Source organism: Chanodichthys erythropterus, chromosome 14 (assembly GCF_024489055.1).
Source record: "Chanodichthys erythropterus isolate Z2021 chromosome 14, ASM2448905v1, whole genome shotgun sequence".
Classification (NCBI taxonomy): Eukaryota; Metazoa; Chordata; class Actinopteri; order Cypriniformes; family Xenocyprididae; genus Chanodichthys; species Chanodichthys erythropterus.
The window spans coordinates 40,380,990-40,403,697 of NC_090234.1; the positions used below are offsets into that span (position 1 = coordinate 40,380,990).

At 37.2% G+C, this 22,708-nt stretch overlaps 2 protein-coding genes across 3 annotated transcripts in view; one reads left to right on the plus strand and one right to left on the minus strand.

Annotated features, from left to right (window-relative positions):
• tmtops2b (teleost multiple tissue opsin 2b) overlaps nucleotides 1–9,706 on the plus strand; it is a 78,555-nt gene extending 68,849 nt beyond the window's left edge. The window contains exons 3-4 of the mRNA XM_067409949.1: nucleotides 82–315; nucleotides 9,491–9,706. Of these exons, the coding sequence (XP_067266050.1) occupies nucleotides 82–315; nucleotides 9,491–9,706 (450 nt within the window). The remainder of the gene's footprint in view (nucleotides 1–81; nucleotides 316–9,490) is intronic.
• st6gal2a (ST6 beta-galactosamide alpha-2,6-sialyltranferase 2a) overlaps nucleotides 5,775–22,708 on the minus strand; it is a 75,117-nt gene continuing 58,183 nt past the window's right edge. For both annotated transcript variants that reach the window (XM_067409947.1, XM_067409948.1), the window contains exons 3-6: nucleotides 21,377–21,474; nucleotides 19,662–19,763; nucleotides 16,572–16,746; nucleotides 5,775–6,500 (exon numbers count right to left, since the gene is read on the minus strand). In XM_067409947.1, the coding sequence (XP_067266048.1) occupies nucleotides 6,253–6,500; nucleotides 16,572–16,746; nucleotides 19,662–19,763; nucleotides 21,377–21,474 (623 nt within the window). In that variant the 3' untranslated portion in view covers nucleotides 5,775–6,252. The remainder of the gene's footprint in view (nucleotides 6,501–16,571; nucleotides 16,747–19,661; nucleotides 19,764–21,376; nucleotides 21,475–22,708) is intronic.

A 22,708-nucleotide genomic window follows, 5' to 3' on the forward strand; every position in this document is an offset into this window, starting at 1 on the left:
CATTTTTAAAATTGCCATTTTTTTTTTTTTAGAAACGCTTCACACCCCATATTTTTAAGTGTCCCTGTCCCTGTCTTTTAGGTAGGGAAGATACGCAGGACAGCAGCACGAAAACGGGAATACCATGTTTTGTTCATGGTTATCACCACCGTTGTGTGTTATCTCTTGTGCTGGATGCCATATGGTGTCGTGGCCATGATGGCTACATTTGGCCGGCCAGGAATCATCTCACCCGTGGCCAGCGTGGTTCCCTCTCTCCTCGCCAAGAGCAGCACAGTCATCAACCCGCTAATATACATCCTGATGAACAAACAGGTAAGTGCACAAACTAAATCATATCCATTTCATAGACAGTAACTGGGGCTTGAATGTACAAATACAACTTCTCAAAAGTTTTCTGCTGTAATTATGACAAAGCAGCTTGTTTTCAAACTTTTTTTTTTTTTTATGAAAGTTTGCAAAGTTTCAATACTTTTTTTCTTCCCTATTCTTGGGCTGTTTTCACAAAACATTTTTTCTTACCACTAAGAGTTTTCCTAAATGGCAGTAAAAGTTCTTAGTGTTTTCTCTTAAAACCTATTCACAAAGCTGTTGAGACCAACTTTTACTAAGGAATAGAGAGAAGTCTTAAGCTATAGGAAGAAGTGTGGTGATGACCTCGTTACTATGGACTATGACCACAGTGATTGGCTGATGGGGGAGGAGTCTCTGTCAGCGATTTAATCATAGCAATAATGTAGAATGTAGAGGTATCATGTTTCTATATTCAATTAAAACTTTTAAAATACAAATGTTGCCATATTCAAATAAATATTTTAAAATAAAAAATGTTTAAAATAAAAAAGCATCTCGAGAGATGGCAGAATTCAAGTGACAAATTATGTTTTATAAACAAAGTTTGGGAAGAGCACCTTCAAACAGTCTAATCTAATCTAGGACAGCAGACTCACCTATAGTTACCTCGACAGTTTTCTGCATCCCTCTGCCACCCGCTCCTCTCTCTCGGCCGAGGTCCTGGGGATACGTGGAGAACTCTGGATTTGGGCTTACTTCTGAGCTCGGTGCCCTAGATCCACCTGCAGGACGCCATATACGCCTATTACACAGTTGTGCTCAAAAGTTTACATACCTCTTGCAGAATCTGCAAATTGTTAATTATTTTAACGAAATAAGAGGGATCAAGCAAAATGTGTGTTCTTTTTTATATAGTACTGTCCTGAATTAGATATTTTACATAAAAGATGTTTACATATAGTCAAAAAATAGCTGAATTTATAAAAATGACCTGTTCAAAAATGTACATACCCTTGATTCTTAATACTGTGTGTGGTTACCTGGATGATCCACAACTTTTTTTTTTTTTTTTTTTTTTTTTTTTTTGTGATGGTTGTTCATGAATCTCTTGTTTGTCCTGAACAGTTAAACTGACCAACGTTCTTCAGAAAAATCCTCAAGGTCCTGCAAATTCTTCAGTTTTCCAGCATCTTTTGCATATTTGAACCCTTTCCAGCAGTGACTGAATGATTTTGAGATCCGTCTTTCAAACATTCACTGATGCTCAAGAAGAAAAAATGATTTTGTTTAAATATCTTTTTTTTTTCATTTAGTACTGCCCATCGGAAGCTACTCACAGAAGATGCTCGCATCTCGCACCGGAAGACAAATTAAGAAAAATTTATCTTGATCATCAAATTCAAAATGTTGCGGCTCTTAATGCATCGTCTTTCCTTCCGGAGCAGTTGGTCAGTTTAACTGTCAGGACAAAGAAGAGAGACTCATGAACAACCATCACAAAACATAAAAACAGTCATGGATCATCTAGGTAACCACACACAACATTAAAGGGATAGTTCACCCAAAAATGAAAATTTGATGTTTATCTGCTTACCCCCAGGGCATCCAAGATGTAGGTGACTTTGTTTCTTCAGTAGAACACAAATGATGATTTTTAACTCCAACTGCTGCCGTCTGTCAGTCTTATAATGCGAGTGAATGGTAACACAATTTATAAGAGTCAATAAACATGCTTCGACAAATCCAAATTAAACCCTGTGGCTCGTGACGACACATTGATGTCCTAAGACACGAAACGATCGGTTTGTGCGATAAACCGAACATTATTTATATCATTTTTTACCTCTGAAACGCCACTATGTCCAACAGCTAGATATCACTGCCGTTGTCAGGGTGTGATCAGACCTCACTAAGCGATTGCTGAACGCAGTTGGACATAGTGGTGTTTCAGAGGTAAAAAATTTATATAAATAATGTTCGGTTTATCGCACAAACCGATCATTTCGGGCTTAGGCGCCAATTTTAGCACTAAAATGCTTTGTGAAATACTCTTAGAGCAAAAATTAAGGACTGACACGCCCATTATTTTTAAGAGTTTCTCCTAAATCGGCAAGTTAGGAGCTACTTTTAGCCTTAAGATGTTTTGTGACTACGGCCCCAGATGTATATCTGAGTGAACGGACTTCTTGAAGAAGAAGAAAAGAAAAAAAAGAAAAAAAAAGTAAGGCAGGACTTGATAGGATGGTTGCGGTTATTCAGGGTGATGAAAAAAAAAAAAAAAAAAAAAAAATTAATTATATATATATATATATATATATATATATATATATATATATATATATATATATATATATATATATATATATATTTATATTATAGCTATGTTACACTGTAGTTCATTTAAACAGAATCATAAAAATCTATTAATTTAAATAAGCAAATCGAGGGAATTAAACTGTGTGCACAATTTAGTAAATTTACCAAATTGTGCGCATGATTTACTTTTTTCCCTCTGCATGTCATGTGCATTGCTCAGTAATTTACAAAAACAACCAGAACAAAAAAAAAAAAAAAAAAAAAAAGACAAGCACACGCAATATGTTACTGGGTCAAGTAAAGGTCAAGCTTTTATTATAGAAACAATGGTCAAAAGAATACACAAACATCTAGTGGTTTAAAAATGAACTCAATGTGTATTAATGTGGAGAAAAACATTATAAAAAATCCAATGGCTTTTTAAAGTGAACTGGCCTGTAACAGACAATTACAGATATTTACAGTCTAAAAATCAAGACTTTCACAGAGATATAACAGTAGCATGGGAAAATAATAATAATAAAAGTCGGTGTGGGGCAGAATTACATAAGGAAAGAAAAAAGATAAAAGGTAAGATATACAAAAAAAATAAAATAAAAAAGGAAAAGGAAAGGTATAGAAGAAAGAAAAACTAATTAAATTATGGAAATGATGCAAAAAGGAAAGTTGGCACAGATAAACAGCATCACGGATACAGTACCATTCAAACATTCTCACACTCAAACTCAGGAAAAACGCACATTTGGCACAGTCCTCAGAATTAAACTGTGCACATCTATGACACAACTTTGAGGTTCGCCAGTGAAATCACCTGCATTTCCTCAATCCTAAAGATCATATGCTCAAAACAGAGCTAAACCTAGAGACCCAGCTCATATTTCCCATTACAGGCTAAATCCTAACACTACAGTATTTACCATGAATACTAATGCTTTCTGTCACATGCTCCGAATCGTACCCCCACCCTCTTCCCCCAAAAGTAGTCATATCACCCCATGACATGAAAAACCAAACAATTTACAGAAAAACTTCAATACTCTTAAAACGGCCATATCTCGTTTCACACCATCTCTTCTCGGTGAGAGACAGAGAGTTTATGCCGCTAAAACACCTTGTTAAAGGCTAAGGAAAAGACATTCACAGAGGAAGGACATACAACTTTGCCTCTGATCGTAGAGTGCTAAAAGACCAAAGAGAAAGTAGAAGGCAAAGTTTTAGTCCCTCTATAGGTCACATGACCATTTGGCCATCACGTACAATTAAAAAATAAATTGTCTGAGAGAGCCTTGGCCTAACAGTTTAAAGTTTGGGGTCAGTGACTTTTTTTATTTTCTATATATATATATATATATATATATATATATATATATATATATATATATATATATATATATATATATATACAAATTCAGCAAGGACACATTATGGAGTTTTCACACACATTTTTCTATTCTAATATGCTACTTCTCCATTGTTTTTTCTATGTGAAACACAGTAGAAAGATGTCTAGAAAGACTAGATGTCTTTTGCAGCATGCCGCCATTCTAAAAATGCGGTGCTCAAGTTAAAAGCAGTTCAACTTAAAAAAAAAAAAAAAAAAACGGAACAAAAAAAAAAAAAAGAGATAAGTGTCTCTAGACTTTGTTTTTTTCCCCATTTCCACCACAAAAACGTGCTGGATGTGAACAAGTCATAATTGATCAAAAGTGACAGCAAATACATTTTATAATGTTGCAAAGATTTATTATTTCAAATAAATGCTGTTCTTTTGAACTTTTCTTTTGAATTTTATCAAAGAATCATGGAAAACAATATCTTGGTTTCCACAAAAATCAGAACAACTGATATCAACATTGATAAGAATGGCTGCTAAAAATTCAGCTTTGTCATCAAAAGAATATACATTTTTAATATATTCAAATAGAAAGAAGTTATTTTAAATAATAATTGTATTTTTCATCACATAATTTCCACCTTGGTGAGAATAAGAGACTTCTTTCAAAAAGCACGACTGACTCCAAACTTTGAAACGAAAGTGTACATGCTCTCCTCCCAGTCATTTCCTGTCTTCTCCGCTACCCTGACAATAAAAAGTGGCGAAAAGGCCAAAAAAACATTTAATTATCTGTCTGTCTCAGAGTGGAGGGGAGTGTGCCGTCACACATGCACGACAACCACGGCCGGCTCCGACAATGAGTCGTATAGAGAAGATGATACACTACAGTTTCAGAGGCTCTAAACCTGTCGTGGAATTTTACATCCAAAACAAAATGTGTTGTATTCAACAGTAAAAAAAGTCACTTTCAGTTTCTCTACATCTACAATCCCCCAACATGGGGAAACAGGACAGAGTAAAGGTCAAATATTTGCTTTACAACCTCAGCCTACCATAGGACTAGAAGGAAGATGAAGTATTTCACCCTGGTGAGAGTATCGTGAGCTCCTGAGTGAAATCACCAATTACTAGTATAATTCTACAATATACAACAGCGATTAAAACCGACGTGAGCTCTCCTCGCCAGATCTACAGAAAAATCAGCTTGCGAAAGTGTTCCGTTTTCAATTCAAATGGCACACATTGAAACAATGCAAACGAGTAAATAAACCTTCAAGTTTTACCTTCTGTAGAAAAGTCGCACCACAAAGTGAATTATTTCAAAATGAACAACTGTACATTTAAGAGAGGACAACGCAAAGATGCTCTGGTAAGTCATTCGCTTTTAAAGAAGACTCCAGCGGGAGTCCCTTGGTTTTAGGGGCTACAAGACATTAAAAACCTTGGTTTATATTTAACAACTAATATCACCACTGCACTTGTTATATTGCCTGCAGCCTTAAAGTCCCAGATACGATTTACAGTGCTGCATTGAGTCCATAATACACACAATCAAATCCTGATTAAACAACATTTATTTTCTGTAAACCACCTGTCTTCAGTTATAAAGTATAAAACGACTAGGAGAATTAAAACGAACCTTGGTCACATTCAAAATCTCCTTCGTCGATTTGTACAATAACAGGTACATGTCAGTAAAGTACTCTAAAAACTACTAATTCATTTGAGATGTTCTGGAAGAGCAAAATATTCTCAAAGAGGCTTGTGTATGTGGCACAATATAAATAACAGCAGAAAACGACACCAATTTACAAAAAACAATCTTCATGTTATGGCGAGAAGCTTTAAATCTGTCTATGTTAGAAAAAAAAATCTATTGACAGATTGATAAAGCTCACTTTTAATCAGATAATAAATCTAACCTTTGTGCTATAATGTATTTGAGTGAATGCTTTCCTTCGACAGTGTAGCTTTCAGTGTCTGTGACTGCTAATACTTCCAACCCTGTGAAAAACAGAGTTTCAATTAAAAGTACTAATAATAAAAAGAAACATTTTTGATGGCTTTCAACACCAAGAACATCTACACATCTAAAGAAAAGCTTTTCTCATGACATGTCTATTGCTGTTCTGACCATCTTTATTTAAGCATAGGCTCAGGAAATGCATTTTTGAGTGAAGGTTTTGTCCCGCAGAACACCAACCATAGTCTACATAACACTGTCCGTTCTGAGCTTACTCGACGTGGTCCCGTGTCAGTCTGCGGATCTCTTCTGCTTTACAAAGTCTGTTATTGCGTCTTTCTGTTCAGGGCTCACAGTGGACGTTGTTGAAACCAGGGAGCGTGACCTTGCCTTTCCGTTTGAGGTCTTCCTCTGATCCGACGTTCATGCGCTGGATGAGCATCTTCTCGTAGAGCAGGGGGTGATACGCACCCAAAGTGCAGGCGGCGTCAAAGTAGCGTTCGTGGTAGTGGCACAGATCCGTCTGCCGTAGTGAAGGAATGTATTCGTACACATGGACCTCTTCACATAAGGACATCATCAGTAGGATGCCTGAAACACACACAGAGATATGAACAAAGCAGCCACATATGAGTACATGAGATTAGGGTTGAGGGGAAGAGAATTTCGTTTTAATCAAGTGAAACGTGTTGCAACTTAAAGGTAGGGTAGGCAATGTTTTTTATAAACACTTTGTTATATTGGTTGAAACTCTCTTCACATCCCGAAAGTAATCAATGATAGGAGTGGTCTAAAAATTAAAACGTTACCACCGTTTTACCCGGAGCTGTTCACATCCTCCGATTTATTCATTTCTATGTCGAAACCGCCAACGCCTAAATTAATCTGCAGCAGTCAGGTGGTACAATTCAGAGCTCTGTACGTTGTTTACGTTCATTATTATTGTAATGTTATGTGCTTTGAGACATGAGGTAAATTTAACGCCGTGTCTCGCAATGCTTTGCAGACTCTGCTGTATGCGTTCAAGTGTTTTGAAGAAGGCATGGCTTTGGAGATGCTCTGAAGGGAGAGAGGGAACACATGTTTTCAAAGCTAGCTTGCTATTGCTAGCCTCTCCGAAATTGCCTACCCTACCTTTAAATGCCAAAAGTGACTTATATAATGCAATTAATATGAAGTATGCAAAACATGTGCAATTCATGCCAAATGAGAGCAGTAATGAGCCCAAGTTTCTAGCGCATTTCCCGCATACCAGCAGTTTCAGTTAGGTAGTTTAGGCTTGATGTTTGTAATAAATGTTGTTTATAATGAATGTCATTATAATTTATAGTTTTATAGGCTACTTAGTATATTTTTATAATTCTTGTTTTGTTGTGAATACGGTTAAATTTAGAGGATTTGTTGCGGAATGACTGGAATTTAACATTTTTACACATTTGTACACAAAATGTGACTTCTACACAGACTTATCTTTAATTTATTTATTCCCCCTCATTTTTCTGAGTTTTACCGACATAGTCTGACAACATGTCATCGGACCGCAGTTCAGTGTTGTTCAACTGAAGCTCCCTCGTCACCTGCACCTTTTCCGCACTCGTTTGACTGGCGCCTGGCGCTGAGGCGAAGTCGGAATGCGCATCTGAAAAGTGTCCTGTTTGTTGTGGTCGTAAAGAGACAGTTCTATATAAACGCAGTGTTTTACTTGGCGATGAAGATTTTTATTTTTGGTATTTTATATGCTCTGTTGGAGGTTTGTGGAGTAGCATCACCCGGGGGGGGGGGGGGGGGGGGGTATGCTACTTCCCCACCGGGAAAAAAAAAATTAATAATTCAGCAGAGGCAGGGATACATAGACCAGAAGGGGGGAAAATCAACCCCTACAAATCGCACCTTGCCTGAAGTTACAAAATGGCACAATCATGTTGTGCTTGAGCAGCTTTAAAGTCAACATGAAATGGTGTTCACAACCCATTTACTTACATAACATCAATATTTCCTAATGATCCAGGATGTTACATCAACCAACAGTCTGCGATTGTAAAGAAGTCATTACATTTTAATGACTTCTTTACAATGACCCCCCCCCATTGTTATTGCAATACACAATTCATCAGTGCACATTATTATAATGTATATTAAGAAACCAAATTGGATTTTGTGTTGACTTTAAGGCCATCTATTCTGACCAATATCAACAAAACAAAATGACCAATCACAGCAGAAAATAATGACTATTCATACCCAGAACGGCAAAACTTAACCAATCTCTGACAAAATCCAGCATACTTTAACCCTTTAGAACCTAAAGCTATATAGCCCGTTTTCACGTTTTTATTTTATTTTATTTTAATTATTATTATTATTATTATTATTATTATTATAAAACTCACACAATTATTATTATTATTATTATTTTTATTTTTTTTTCAGAAAACAAAAGGCTTTCAATAAATTACAGTTATTGGCTATTAATATGTATGGTGAGTTTGTAAATAGAATAAAAAAAATAAAATAAACATTTTCTGAATTTTATTTAGAAGAGAAAAAAAAAATGATTGAAAATCTAACACTTCAAACTTGAAAATTCTACTATATTACATATATACATGTCTTTTTTTGACACTGGGTTGCAGTTTTCATTCAGGAGATTTTTTTTCATGCACACATACATATGCATGCATACATTTACCGCACGGACACATTATACAGATACACGTACCAAATGCAAAAGAGTCTCGCTTGGCCTCCTCTCAAGTCTCATCAAAAATCATCCTAAATCGCCTGTGTACTCCTCCGCCGTGTTTTTGTTCAAATCCTCCTTCCACCTGCTCTCCCCAAAAGCAGCTGCCATTTGCTGATGGAAGGCACGAAATTACCGTAATAATCCATATATTGCCAAAATGCCCATGTTGTCTACTGTCTGTAGCAATTTGAATTATTACAATAGCGCAAATGGTTGGTTGGTTGGATGTGTCGCAGACGACAAATCCGGTTTTAAAGGGTTAACAAAAGCAAAATGCATTCTGGGCTGTATTTTGTTTTGTTTTTGTGAAGTTATTTTTATCACTGCTCTATGAAATTTTACTGGGAAATATCCAGCAATTAAAAAAAAAAAAAAAAAAAAAAAAAAAAAAAAAAATCGGAATCCACGTCATCAGGAGTTTCGCACAAGGGCAGATTTCCCAAACAGATTTCAATCAAGTTCAAGTTGATCTTGCAAACTCTACACTATTGACAATGGACAATAGTCCTTTTTTCCCCACAAAATTTCACAAACGGGACCACACCTTAACATTTTGTGGGTGAAAGAGTAATTTCTATAGAAATATCTACAGATTTCACAAGTGTTTAAGATGGCCTGGCATATTTGCCAGAAAAAAAAAAAAACTTGGTTTAAAAGGAATTTCTATATGAATGGTGCTTCATGTATTGCTACAATAGATCATTCACAGCAACACATTTAGATCTTTTTGGGCCAAAAATTAGCAGTAAAAATCCATACTCCATTTGAAAAGCCTTTATATTTTTGAGACAATATTGACAGCATTTCTCAGGTCTCATGTGTCTTTCTTTATCCAAAGTTCTACAGGTGTTTTTGCATCTTGTTCTGCTGTCAGAGGAGTTTGATGCAGAACGGTCAATCATCCATGCCTTCCAAGACCACAGTCATCAAGCTCAACCATAGAGTCCACAGTAACACTGTTGCCTGCACTGCCCAGATATCCACCGGCATCCACAACCACAACTGCAGCACTCCTGCCACAGAGAGAACCAACCCCCCAGAGGTCACCCCTTAACCTGAGTCATCCCATCCCAGCAGCATGTGGATGATGGTCAACCCGGCCTTGTTTTAATGAATGCAGCTATTCAGTCTCATTCAACGGTTTCTGTTTGTCTTGGCCTTTTTCATGGTTCTCTATCAACTAGACAACTCATTCACTCTCTACTGTGTTGCTTTTCCTATGCTTCCTTTTACACCTGCATCAATTAATCAAAACACAACAACTGTGGAAAGAGCCAACAACATATTTCATTGCCGATTGTTTTTTTTGTTTTCACTGTGCATTAGGAAACCTAAGTGATGTCACTGCAGTAAAATATTATTTTTTTTGACCAAATCTAAATTATGTTCTTTCATTTTTGTTTTTTTCCCCCCTTCATTTCACCAACATTTTCCTGACAGTAAATGATTATATACTGTCCTGGAAGACTGTATATTACGGTGTTTAACTGCATTGATTTTTAAGACATACACAAGGAAATGTATACTACCATTCAAACATTTGGGGTCAGTAAGTTTCTCTCTTTTTTTTCTTTTTTTTTTTTCTTTCTTTTCTTAATTTTTATTCAAATAAATTAAAACTTTTTTTCAGCTGATCTTTTGAACCCATTTCTGGCAGCTAAAAATATATTAGTGTAGATGTACTAAAAGACAAACACACCAATTTATGATTTCAAATTTACTTCGTAAAGTATAAAATCTAAAGTTTTTAATTGTAAATCTGCAAAATATATTGTAACTTTTGTTAATTATTTGAAACCATTTTTGCACAACATGTTAATCATGCTTTCCCCCCCCAACTTAATTTAGGCAAGATGTGGAATATCAATATATTTAATCAATTATTAAAGTTGCTGCCCTGCTTTTTCCATATATATCTGTTGGGGTTTTGTCTTAATCTGTTTAAAATGAAATATTTCTTACTGTTAATGTTTCAATTGGTCTACAACTAGTCTAGAGTATTGTGTATGATTTTATTTGAAAGGATTGTTATTGTTGAAACTGTCATTTTCCCTTTGGTGACAAATTAGTTTTGCACATGGCATTGAACTGTATTTCCTGTGTGTTAAATGTCTGTCATACAAACTCTAAAGTAAAAGTAGCCATAATGCATACTACTGAAATAATTTTCAATATGTTACGAATTATATATTAATGCTATTTAAGTTTAACAATAGGCTTTTTTTTTTTTTTTTACCAATACCAAAGAAAGAGTGTTCTTATCTGTTCCATCATGCCTCATATTTTTCCATTTCTCCCAGTTATATTACTGTGATGAGTTATATTGCTGTCCAGGTCACTGATATATAGAAAACAATTTTAGAATAAAAGCAGAGGTACACTAATCAAGAACATTACAACTCTGTGATAATGGCGAAACAAGTGTTTCATGAACAATGCAATAAGTAAAGAACCATTTCCACAGGTGGAACATTCATCCCCAAAAAACAAACACCTTATGCATAATACAGAGGTATGAACGATTCACTTGGGATCCAGAATAATGAATTATTTTTCAAGAAAATAAAAGACTTCTTTAGCTTTTTGAAATGTGCTGAATGTATGCCTAGGGTTGAATAGTGTCTCTAAGGACTCATTGACACTGCTCAAACTCATGAACATCACTCCCATCTCTTTAACACTGAACAGATTGTGTATAAAGTGCCAAACACACCAAGAGGACAATGTGAGCATTTCTGCATTTAAATATCTGTCTATTTGTAAGTACCTACATATGTAATTGTTATGACATCACAACATGGATATTTGCCTGTCAAATTGTTGTTCCATTTCATCCAAGTATAAATGCAGCAGAAACTATGAATAGAGCATCATCAATTGATTGCAGAAATCTATGAGTTACGAGAACCATGTGTGCAAAATTGTCTGTGATTTTTATAAATAAGGGAGGCATAAACCGCTATTAAATGATTGTGAATTGTGTGAACCTTTTCAAAACCCTTTCTAAACCAGTCATTATGTTTCCCAATTTACAAAACTATGCACCATTACATACTAAACCTGCCAAAAACATCAATTTTCAAACCAATATGGTATCTACATTCAAACATATTTTAGTGGAACCCACTTGTTATAGCACACCCTTTAATGTACACCTTGAACCTTTATCAACCCGGGACATCACGCACTACCTCCCACCCCCCTTTTTAATTTATACATCAACCTTCTTAGTATTCCTCAACCCAATCATCAACAATATAAGAAAAAAAAAAAAAAAATCTAAAAGAATGTCTGTTTTCTAATTATTATTATATTTTTATAAAAAGCGTATAGGGTCGCTAGCGACCCAAGGTATGTAATAGTGTAAGGGCTCATTCACACAGAACACATTTTTGCTTTGTAAATCATGAGACCGTGGAATCAGCAGATCAGTCTCGAGATGTGTTTTTTAAAAGTTGAACTGATTTTAACTTTAGCGGCACATTTTTAGAACACTATCATGCACGAGACACTGCAAAAAAGGCAAGACGCGAACAAAATGGTCATACACGTCCATCGAGTTTCCTAAAGTCGCGTTTCTACCGCAGGAACTCTCCCCAGGAAATAGGGAATTTGAGGTGGTACTCAGTGTGTTTCAACCGCAGGGACCAGGGTCTAAATGAAGTTCCGGGTAAAAATTTCCCCTCAGAAAGTCCCTGCTCACGTGGTAGTAGTTTTTCAAAGTTCAGGAACTTTCGGGGGTGGAACAAGGGCGCTGAACATGCTGATTGGTTGAGTTCACACAGCATTTTGATTAGTTGATCTTGTCTGTTGCGGTGCGTGCAGATTTGTTTGCAATTTGAATCAACAGTTTCATTTAAAAATACAAGAGATTATTAAGCTTATATGCGTAGGACGAAATTCAGCAGGAACTGGTAAGTCGCGTACAGTCCTATGTCACTGGACTAATTTTCCTAATCTTCACGGTACTTTAGACCACAATGGAAAAGCAGACAGCAACAGGTCTGGGGGGAAAAAAAAGAGTTACTGGGAAAAAGTTCCCTGGACAAATTGTTTCAGGTAATTTCGGTGGAAACACGGCTATTGAAAAACAATGGAAAAGTAGTGCATCGGAATAGAAAAACGCATTCTGTGTGAACAGCCCCTAAGCATATTTTTTCATGTGTCAACAATAATTGAATCTTTGACTACTATATAGAGATGATCTAAAATTAAAATCAAATATTAAGCGGATAACGGAAAAGCCCACCCATACACAATGGAGTTTAGAAGTCAAAACAGAAAATCTAGGACTCAATACCTAATTTAAACTTTCACTCTTGCAATGAATAACAGAAAAATGCAAAATGGTAGCATTTCCAAACGTGGACATTTGAACACCACTATATGCCAGACCACACTTCCGTTGATAATCACCATAGAAACAGGCTTCACATCTGTGAGGAGAATCTGAATGTGTCTACAATATGGCCGAATATCTAACACCTGTTCAACAAGATCTGTAGCTATGGGCAGTTACTCCTGAGCCTGATGCAATATCAAGCTACATTTTATCAGCCAATCACGTTTTATGAGAAGAGTAGAGTAAATTCTTGTTATGGAATATTGCAGTAGTTATTATAAATGATTGATCCGTGAACAATTATTTTTTAAAATAGCTTCCTCTCCCTCTTTCAGCCACATCTCTTGTCTTCTCTGATGGCATGATTACTGGAGTGAGGGCGGGACAAGCTCACTCACATGACATCACAGCAATAGCAAACCACAACCATTCAATCAATTCAAAATAGACAAAATCAAGTCTCATCCCAACATTTTTTTTCTTGTTCGAGAAGCAGTTTCACTCGGATATACCTCAAATTAAGGAAAGGGTAAATCACTAAATAAACCTTCCACTTCACACTTTCTTTTTACCTCAATGGTAATTTAAAAACAAAAAAAACGGATCTTCCAGTGAAATTACAGACTTCTCTCTAGTGAGGTATCCTGGACTTCTCCAATCACTTAGTCTGCATAAATCTGTCCCTTTCTGACAATCGACTGCAAGCTCACTTTCAGAAATGCCTCCATCCAATCAACAACTAAAGGATAGAATCAAGTCCACACCCTACATTTTTTTTCTTTCGCAATAATCCGTTACAATTAAATGTACATTACAATGCAGAAGAAAAATCTGTTGCTATTTCCGTTCCATGACTTTAATACATTATAATGGATTCTACAAGATCGTACATATGGTCAGTGAATTTGTTGGTGCTGGATGTAGGTCAGACTCTTCTCAGCTCTAGGTTGAAAAGCTCCATTGCTGGATGAAAACGTGATGTCTCCATCTGCTACTCTCTCTCTCTCTCTCTCTCTCTCTCTCTGTGTGTGTGCGTAGTTTTAGCTAACAGACTAAGCAAACATCCCACAACCTCCAGACAGAGCAGAAGTCGTACCTACAAACCCATCAATCTGCTATAGGTCACTTTCTACAATTGGGGTGTTTTCACACACTTTTGGAGCAGAATTAATTTAATTTTACATTAGGAAGTCAGTTTGTCAAGGTTTGGCTGATTAATTCAGTCTAAGGGGCCGTTCACACAGAAAATGTTTTTCCATTCCCCTGCGCTACTTTTCCATCTTTTTTCAAAGTAAACACACTAGACCAGGGATGGACAACTCCGGTCCTGGAGGGCCAGTGTCCTGCAGAGTTTATCTCCATCCCTGATAAAAACTCACTTGCCTATAACTTTTTACTAATCCTAAAGACCTTGATTAGCTGGTTCAGGTGTGTTTGATTAGGGTTGGAGCTAAACTCTGGGCCAGTATCCAGCTAAACTGCTGGATACTGGCCCTCCAGGACCAGAGTTGTCTATCCCTGCACTAGACGCTAGTTGCGTTTGCGCTTTGCATATTTTTGTAGCATCTTGTGCATGACACTGCATTCTAAAATTGCGACATTCAAGTTTTTCAAAAACGCTGTTGGATGTTGTTGATATTTGAAATCAAACAACACAAACCCACCCCTCTCTTCATTGCTCCGCCTCCAAAACGCGCCCTCCAATCCTAACCTCCCTGCTCAGGGAGTCGGTCTCAAACCCCGGCCCGCTGCTGGCAGGCGAGGCGAGTGCACTAACAATGACGCTAAACACCTCATTCACTAGCGGACGTCACTGTGCAGTGGTTTACCTGCACAACTCTCACTAGCTAACCTCTGCTACACAATGCGAAAGTGGATGTCTGTTTATCACAGCTGACTAACAACAAAATAATGTTTCACGAATAATAAAGTGCAGATGATAAACAGACAATAAGCATGAAAAAATGAGCACAGTACACAAGAGTACTAACAAGTGTTTGTTGTTAGTCGCCAACAGCACAGCAGCTCCAGACATTCAATGACACTCAAACCCAGTGTTACTCACATGTGAAGCGGAATCAAAGCAGCCTCCGCGTCTGTTTTCAGGCCTTAACTCTCTCTAGCGCTGGAAAGCTTTTCTAATATTGACGCGGGTCCTAAAGCGCTTGCCTAGTCATAAACCTTCATCCCAGTGATATTATTTTGAGCTCTTTTGTATTGCGTCTCATCTCTCTTTCTGCATTTTTTTCTTTCTTTTCCAAATCTCCCTCTTGCTCGTTCTCTCTCCTCAACCGTTATATGCCCGCTAATGCTGATTGGTTACGCGTTTGTTGTTGGTGTCGGCCCGACTAACTTCCAAACAGTGTTTTTGAAAAACTACTTACCCCACCTTCAAAGTTAGTTCAACTTATAAAAAAAGGTGTCTTTAGACTTTGCGCTTTTTCGTTCCTCTGACACACGTCTCGTGTTTTGAACCTCAAAAACGCACTGTGTGTGCATCTATCTCCACTGACGGCCATTCAGAATTATCTGTGTACGTTTAATTAGAGCGTATTACTCAGTGATGCTCGGCTCTGCAAAATTGCCTTCAGTAAGCAGCTCATGTTGTAATACATTCACAACCAGGGATGATGTTTCCATTTATATGCATGGATTGCTTCAGACAGCACTAAAAGAGCAAGCGGCTGTGGGCAGGACACCCTTAGCATTTTAGACAGGGTTCAGAATTAACACCCGCCAAGTGCTAAATGAGAGTAAAAATCAGTGTGTATATGAAGTAGTGTTACTCGCAGGTTGGCGCAATTATCAAATCAAAAAGGCAGAGATTTAATCATATGACTATATGGTATGAATAGTCTAGAAATCTGCTGTTTACAAAATAGAAGCTTCAAGGTCTGCCTGTGTTTTTTTGCCAAAGTAATTAGGACAGCCATGAATATTAGTATTGTCATTTTACTGTTGTTCTGTAAAATAATTATTGTTAAATACCCGTTTTTATTTTACAATAGCACAATTTGGAGGGCTTTCCTTCTTTGTGCTTTACTGATCAAATGCTTGACAACAGACAGACCCAAGTGTTGTTCTGTGAGCTTTATATTTTAGTTTCAATACCAAAGCATGTGTAGAAAAGAGAAGTGAAGTGCTTCTTGTTGTTGCTGCTTTGGTGAACAGTCTCTAATAGCATTAATGGTAGTACTGACTTGATAACGGAAACATGACATGGCTGACAGGCAAATAAAACATCTTCAAGCACAGATTTCTAAAAGCACAGCCACTTTCTTGGGAGACTGTAACAAGATGTGCAGTTGGGGATGAAATGTAAAGTGAAGGTGAAGTGTGTAATTTCTGTGCCACTCAAAAAGAATGCCATCAGTTTGTTTTAGATGTCCGACTGGGATTAAAATGAGAGTTTCACCTCAAATACTGACAACAGTTTGGGTTGGGACTTTGAAAGTGGTTTAAAAACAGTTATTGTGCAATTTTACTTTATTGTTTGTCGTTATAGAAATTTTCATTCGGTGTTTGAAACGGTAGAGCACAATATGAGCATGTATGAGTTTGTATGTGTGGGTCTTACCTATGAACCCTGAGGAGGGTGGGTTGGGCTGGATGTTCTCCAGATTGTTACCCTGAATCACATCCCATAACTGCCAGATGTATTTCGGGTGCAGGATGTAGAAAGGCTGTGCGGGAAAGTGCATCCTGTACTCCATGTATGGTGTGAACAGGTTGTAGTCTGGATTTGAGTACCACTACAAAGCAAACAGTAAGCACATGAAGAAAAAAAAAAGTGTTATTGCCTTGCATTAATCCATTTACTAAATGCATCTTTTTGTGAATGATTCATGCATGTAGGTTTCCTTTTTTTTCTTTCTTTCTTTTTTTTTTTTTAATTGACCTTGTAAATGTTTCATTAAAATGTCATAACTGGTAAACTTCTTTTTGATCACATGTCTGACTTCTCCAATCATTTAGTCTGCTTAAACCCGCCCCTCTGTTACAATTAAAATCTGCCTCCATCCAACAAACAACCAGTGGATAAACCAAGTCCCCACCCTACATTTTTCTTTTATCATAATTTGGTTCACTCAGATGTGTGTCACAATGCTGAAGAAAAGATAAGCTGCTACTTCTGTTATATCACAGTTATATCCGTTATATCGTTATGTTGCTGTTTGGATTTAAATAGGCAACTGCTTTAGAGTCTGTGATTGGATTTGTCTCCCAATATTTTGTGTGGATCGCAAGTGAAGTGTTTCAGTTTCGCTGTCTAATCTGTGTTCTCACATTGTACTTATATTAAAAAAAAAAAAAAAACTGCATGTAATTACATCTTTAGTTACACTGGTGACCCTTCCCTAAACCCTCCCTTAAACCTAACCATACCATCAAACCTGCCCCTAAACTTACCCGTATCCCAACTCAATAGCAGTTTGGCAATACAATATGCACACAATAAGTAGAGTACATTGTATTAGACCCCTAATATGGAGTGTGACCAAAATGTATAATTCCTGGCTCTCACTACATTAAACAAAACCTAAAAAGAATTAGCACAATATACTGTATATATAGACTGATCAGGCATAACATTATGAGCACTGACAGCGAAGTGAAAAAAACACTGATTATCTCTTCATCATGGCACCTGTTAGTGGGCGAGATATATTAGGCAGCAAGTGATTTTTTCCCTTCAAAGTTGATGTGTTAGAAGCAGGAAAAATGGGCAAGAGTAAGGATTTGAGTGAGTTTGACAAGTGCCAAATTGTGATGGCTAGACGACTAGTTCAGAGCATCTCCAAAACTGCAGCTCTTGGGGGGTGTTCCTGGTCTGCAGTGGTCAGCGACAGCGTCATGGGCGGCCAAGGCTCATTGATGCTCGTGGGGAGTGAAGGCTGTCCCGTGTGGTCTGATCCAACAGATGAGCTACTGTAGCTCAAATTGCTCAAGAAGTTAATGCTGGCTCTGATAGAAAGGTGTCAGAATACACAGTGCATCACAGTTTGTTGTGTTTGGGGCTGCATAGCATGGGCAACTTGACTGGTCTACAGCTGACCCCTGTCCACCGCTGAAAACACTAACAGTGGGGATCAGAACTGGACCACGGAGCAATGGAAGGCAGCAAGCCGGTGGAGGCAATTTGATGCTTTGGGCAATGTTCTGCTGGGAAACCTTGAGTCCTGCCATCTATGTGCATGTTACTTTGACACATACCACCTACCTAAGCATTGTTGCAGAACTTTCATGGGAATGGTATTCCCTAGTGGCTGTGGCCCCTTTCAGCAGGATAATGCTCCTGCCACAAAGCATAAATGGTTCAGGAATGGTTTAAGGAGCACAACAACGAGTTTGAGGTGTTGACTTGGCCTCCAAATTCCCCAATCTCAATCCAATTGAGCATCTGTGGGATGTGCTGAACAAACAAGTCCGATCCATATCATATCATCTTGGTGCCAGATACCACAGCACACCTTCAGGAGTCTACTGGAGTCCATGCCTCGACGGGTCAGGGCTGTTTTGGCAGCAAAAGGGGGACCAACACAATATTAGGAAGGAGGTCATAATGTTATTCCTGATCGGTGTGTTGGGTTATATATAATATATATATATAAACATATATATAAACATTTTGTACTCTTGTTCTTCATAAACAAGAATTCAGAGGTTCATTGTGTTCACTGCATGTTCATTGCACAATTCTCAAAACGGTCCACAGGCACGCTCATGTGATTTATGAGAAATACTATTATATTATTCAACTGACAAGGAAAATAAGAGCACAACTGAGATGGAGAGTTGGGGGAAAAAATAAAAAAATAAAAAATAAAAAACAGAGCGAGAGATAAATCAACTGTACAGAATTAACCGCTGACCCTGCACCTGTAGAGAGACTTACTTATTGACCTTACAGTCAACTTCCTTTATTCTAGAAAAAGGCTCTTTATAAAAAGAGTAATTGAAATCCCTGCAATCTAATTGGCTTTCAGGTTGTCCACGTGGTCAGATTTTTTTTTGCTTCTTTTTCTAAGGACCTGCTGTGAAAATTGTCATGTCTTCATGCAATCATGGGGTCATTAGATGGCACATGCATCAGGGATGTGCTGTCACTCTGTGGGAGTCAGTCAAGGCAAAGCAGCCTAGAGAATGACCACCTATTTTGTATGTACCCATGAATGCCTCATTTCATGTCCACAACAATGAGACGAAGGGATTGTGAACATCAGAAATGGTGTTAGAGGGCGGATCCAGTGAGGTAAGGGCACAAAGGACAGATTGGTGTGCATTTATAGTAATCCGCTCTGATCTTTTTCCCCCCCCGGTACTGTGGTTTATGATTCACAGCGGTGTGAGAGCAGAAGTGTTTAGACCAGACAAATCAACATAGCCTTCCAGCATGATGCCTACGCTCAGCTGAATTGCAAAAGTACCACAGCACCTGCTCCCTGCACATGTGCAGGGAGACATATCAAAAGTATACAATTCTAGAGATGTGATTGCACAGATGGTTTGAAAACGTCAAAATTACCTTAAATGTTAAACATTACACACTAAAAGTTAAAATTGTAAAAAAATGTTTAAATTCTTACTGATAACTAATGAACAAAACATTTTTTTTTTTTTTAGGAAACTGCTGTTCTAGGTGTTTAATGTCTTTTTGGGTACTCACTTTGTGCAGGTTGAGGGTGTATGGAGCAGGATCCCACGCCACCAGCGTTACATTCTTGTACAATGAGCTTGTATTGAACTGGTGCTTGGGATTTGCCAGGATCTGCAAGCAAAAAGACGCAAAATTGAGATCCAAACAACTCTTTGATTAGTTGGAAAACATACAACAGCATCACTGACTTTAACTTAAAGGGTTAGTTCACCCAAAAATGATAATTCTGTTATAATTATTCACCCTGATGTTGTTCCAAACCCGTAAGACTTTTGTTCATCTTAGGAACACAAATGGAGATCTTTTTAATGAACTCTGTGAGCTCTATTATGTAAATAAAGTGGTAAATTATGTTTTGTTTGAACCACTGGAGTCACATGGATTACTTTAATGATGTCTTTACTACCTATCTGGGCCTTGAAAGTGGTAGTTGCATAGCGGTCAATGGAGGGTCAGAGATCTCGAAGATTTCATTAAAAAGATCATCATTTGTGTTCCAAAGATGAATGAAGGTCTTACGAGTTTGGAACAACATGAGGGTGAGGAATTAATGATAGAATTATTTTTTTTTTGGTGAACTAACCCTTTAACCATGTGCAATGTGATTGTTTCTCCAATGTTTCCAGCAAAGAGAAATGTATCAGTCCACATTGAAAGTGAACATGCTACACAAAATGCAGTAAAAAAAAATAAAAAATTATGTTTAATATACAGTTACACAATCATTCAAAAGTTTGGGTCAGTAAGATTTTTTTCTTCTTTAAAGAATTTAATCCGTTTATTCAGCAGGGATTAATAAAAAAGTGAGAGGAAATACATTTATAATGTTACAGAAGATTTCCATTTCAAATAAATGCTGTTCTTTCCAACTTTCTATTCATCAAATAAAAATTCAAATTCATCAAAAAAAGTGTAACAGTTTGGCAAAAATATTTAGCAGCACAACTGTTTTCAACATTTATAATAACTGTTTTGCTGCTCAAAAAACTTATTTTAATTTGTAATATATTCACAATGTTGCCGTTTTACTGTATTTTTGATCAAATAAATTCCGCCTTGGCGAGCATAAGAGATTTTTCAATTTTTCATTTTTTTAAAAAAAAAATTTTTTACCAACCCAAAACTTTTGAATGGTATTTTACCGCACATTTTTAATACACAGATATGTGAATATTTGAGAACTGCGGGGGAGGGGAACATTATCTAAAAAATAAAAAAATTCAGTCTGTTCCCCAAAAAAGCATGAATCTTTTAGTCCACTTTCATTTTGCATTCATGCAGCTTTTTTGTTCCTTTCAGAGTCTGACAGCACGTGGTCAGAGTCTTCAAAACGGCTCCTTTTGTGTTCCCCAGAACAAGCTCAGTCATATATGTTTGAAAAAAAAAGGAACATGGTTGAGAAAATGACAAAATTTCTGAGTGAACTTGAGACACTACTTTGCAGTAAGCGACAGTTCTGTTCCTATCTTGTTCCCATTGATCTGTTCACTCATGTAAATTGACAAAGGACCTAGCACTTCCCGCAACTTCTCTGTCAGCATGGTTTCGGTTTGTTTACCCGTTAAGCATGTGTCCACTAGGACATGATGACTCAGATCTTAGCTGAAAACATAAAGCCGGAGGACGAGCCAGAGGGTGTTCAAATGAGATCTGCAATTATGTGGCTGATTCCATTAAACACACAATACTACTAATGCATGCTGAAAACATCAAACGTTGCTCACCTGAGAGTTGATGATGCGTACGGTGGTTTTATTCCCAACGTCTCTTTCATAACCCTTGGTGGGAGCCGTATTAAACCGCAGCACTGCATCATGGGAGTCTGGAATTACAAAAATTGGGCCTTTAATCAATTGGTACGTCAAACTGAGTCATGTTTAAAGGAACAATGAGTGAACAACAAAGGCATTTCACTCATGCACAACTTCAGATTACAACAACAATATAAAACAACATGTCCTAAGAGGAAAAGAGAGGCCTCTAACAACTACTATGTGAAGAAGAAAAAAAAAAAAAAAAAAGTCAAGCTTCAAGCAAAAAGACAAAGAACGCATTCAGAACACATCATGTACAAGAGTGCATAAGGTGGAAATGTGAAGGCAAAGTGGTCAGTAATCAATGCACGGTGCTGGTATACACGTTCTTTACACTGCTCAAGCCTGTAATATGTTGTTAGGAACTGTGCAAGCAGCTTGTTTAACAGAGCACAAAGTCAGACACCCTTTATTACTTGATTCACCTCCAGGGGCTTTTTATTGATTGGATATCTTCCATTTAATCTGCCGTGCGATTGAGTGACTTTAAAGGTCATATTAAGTTCACTCAAAAATATGAGAACTGCCCTCCATTGTGGCTATCAAATGTCATCCGGATTCGCTCCTATTCAAACTTGGTGCATCACATTCGGTTAAGAGACAGGTGAGAGTCAATGGTTTTTGGACCGAAAGGACAATGTTCATTTTGAGGAAAAATTACGATGAAGGTTTCCAAGCTGCAAAACCCTTGGTTTATGATCCAGATGGTGATATAAATGCCAACATAGGATTAAATACAATTTTAAAAATAATAAAAAATTATTTCACAGACACTATTCATGAGCATCTTGAATCTTTTTACACCACAGCCAGACTTTTGTTTGCTGGTTTTTCTTTGGCATTCAAGACCCTACAGTACAATACCCCATATATTCTAGCTAAGAAACTCAGACATTTTCATTAGGGGGACCAGCTGATTTTTGGGATAATTGACTTTCTAACCAATAGGTCTCAGAAATTGATGGTCAACATCCTTCCTATATATTATAGGATGCTGTCACTAAGACTGAATTCATGGATCCAGTATACTGATACACATCTGTTTTATTTGTTTGCTTTTACTTAAGCCATAAGTGACTGTTTACAAGGATCCTCGCTGAGATTGGTATTTTTTATTTTTTTGCGTGTATGTGTCCATTCAAGCACAAATAGAGAGAACGGAATTCGATGTTCGCATGCTGTCTGCGGGACCAAAAACACAAACAAACAGCGTGTGAGTTCCAAATCTAGTTCTTTCATGTC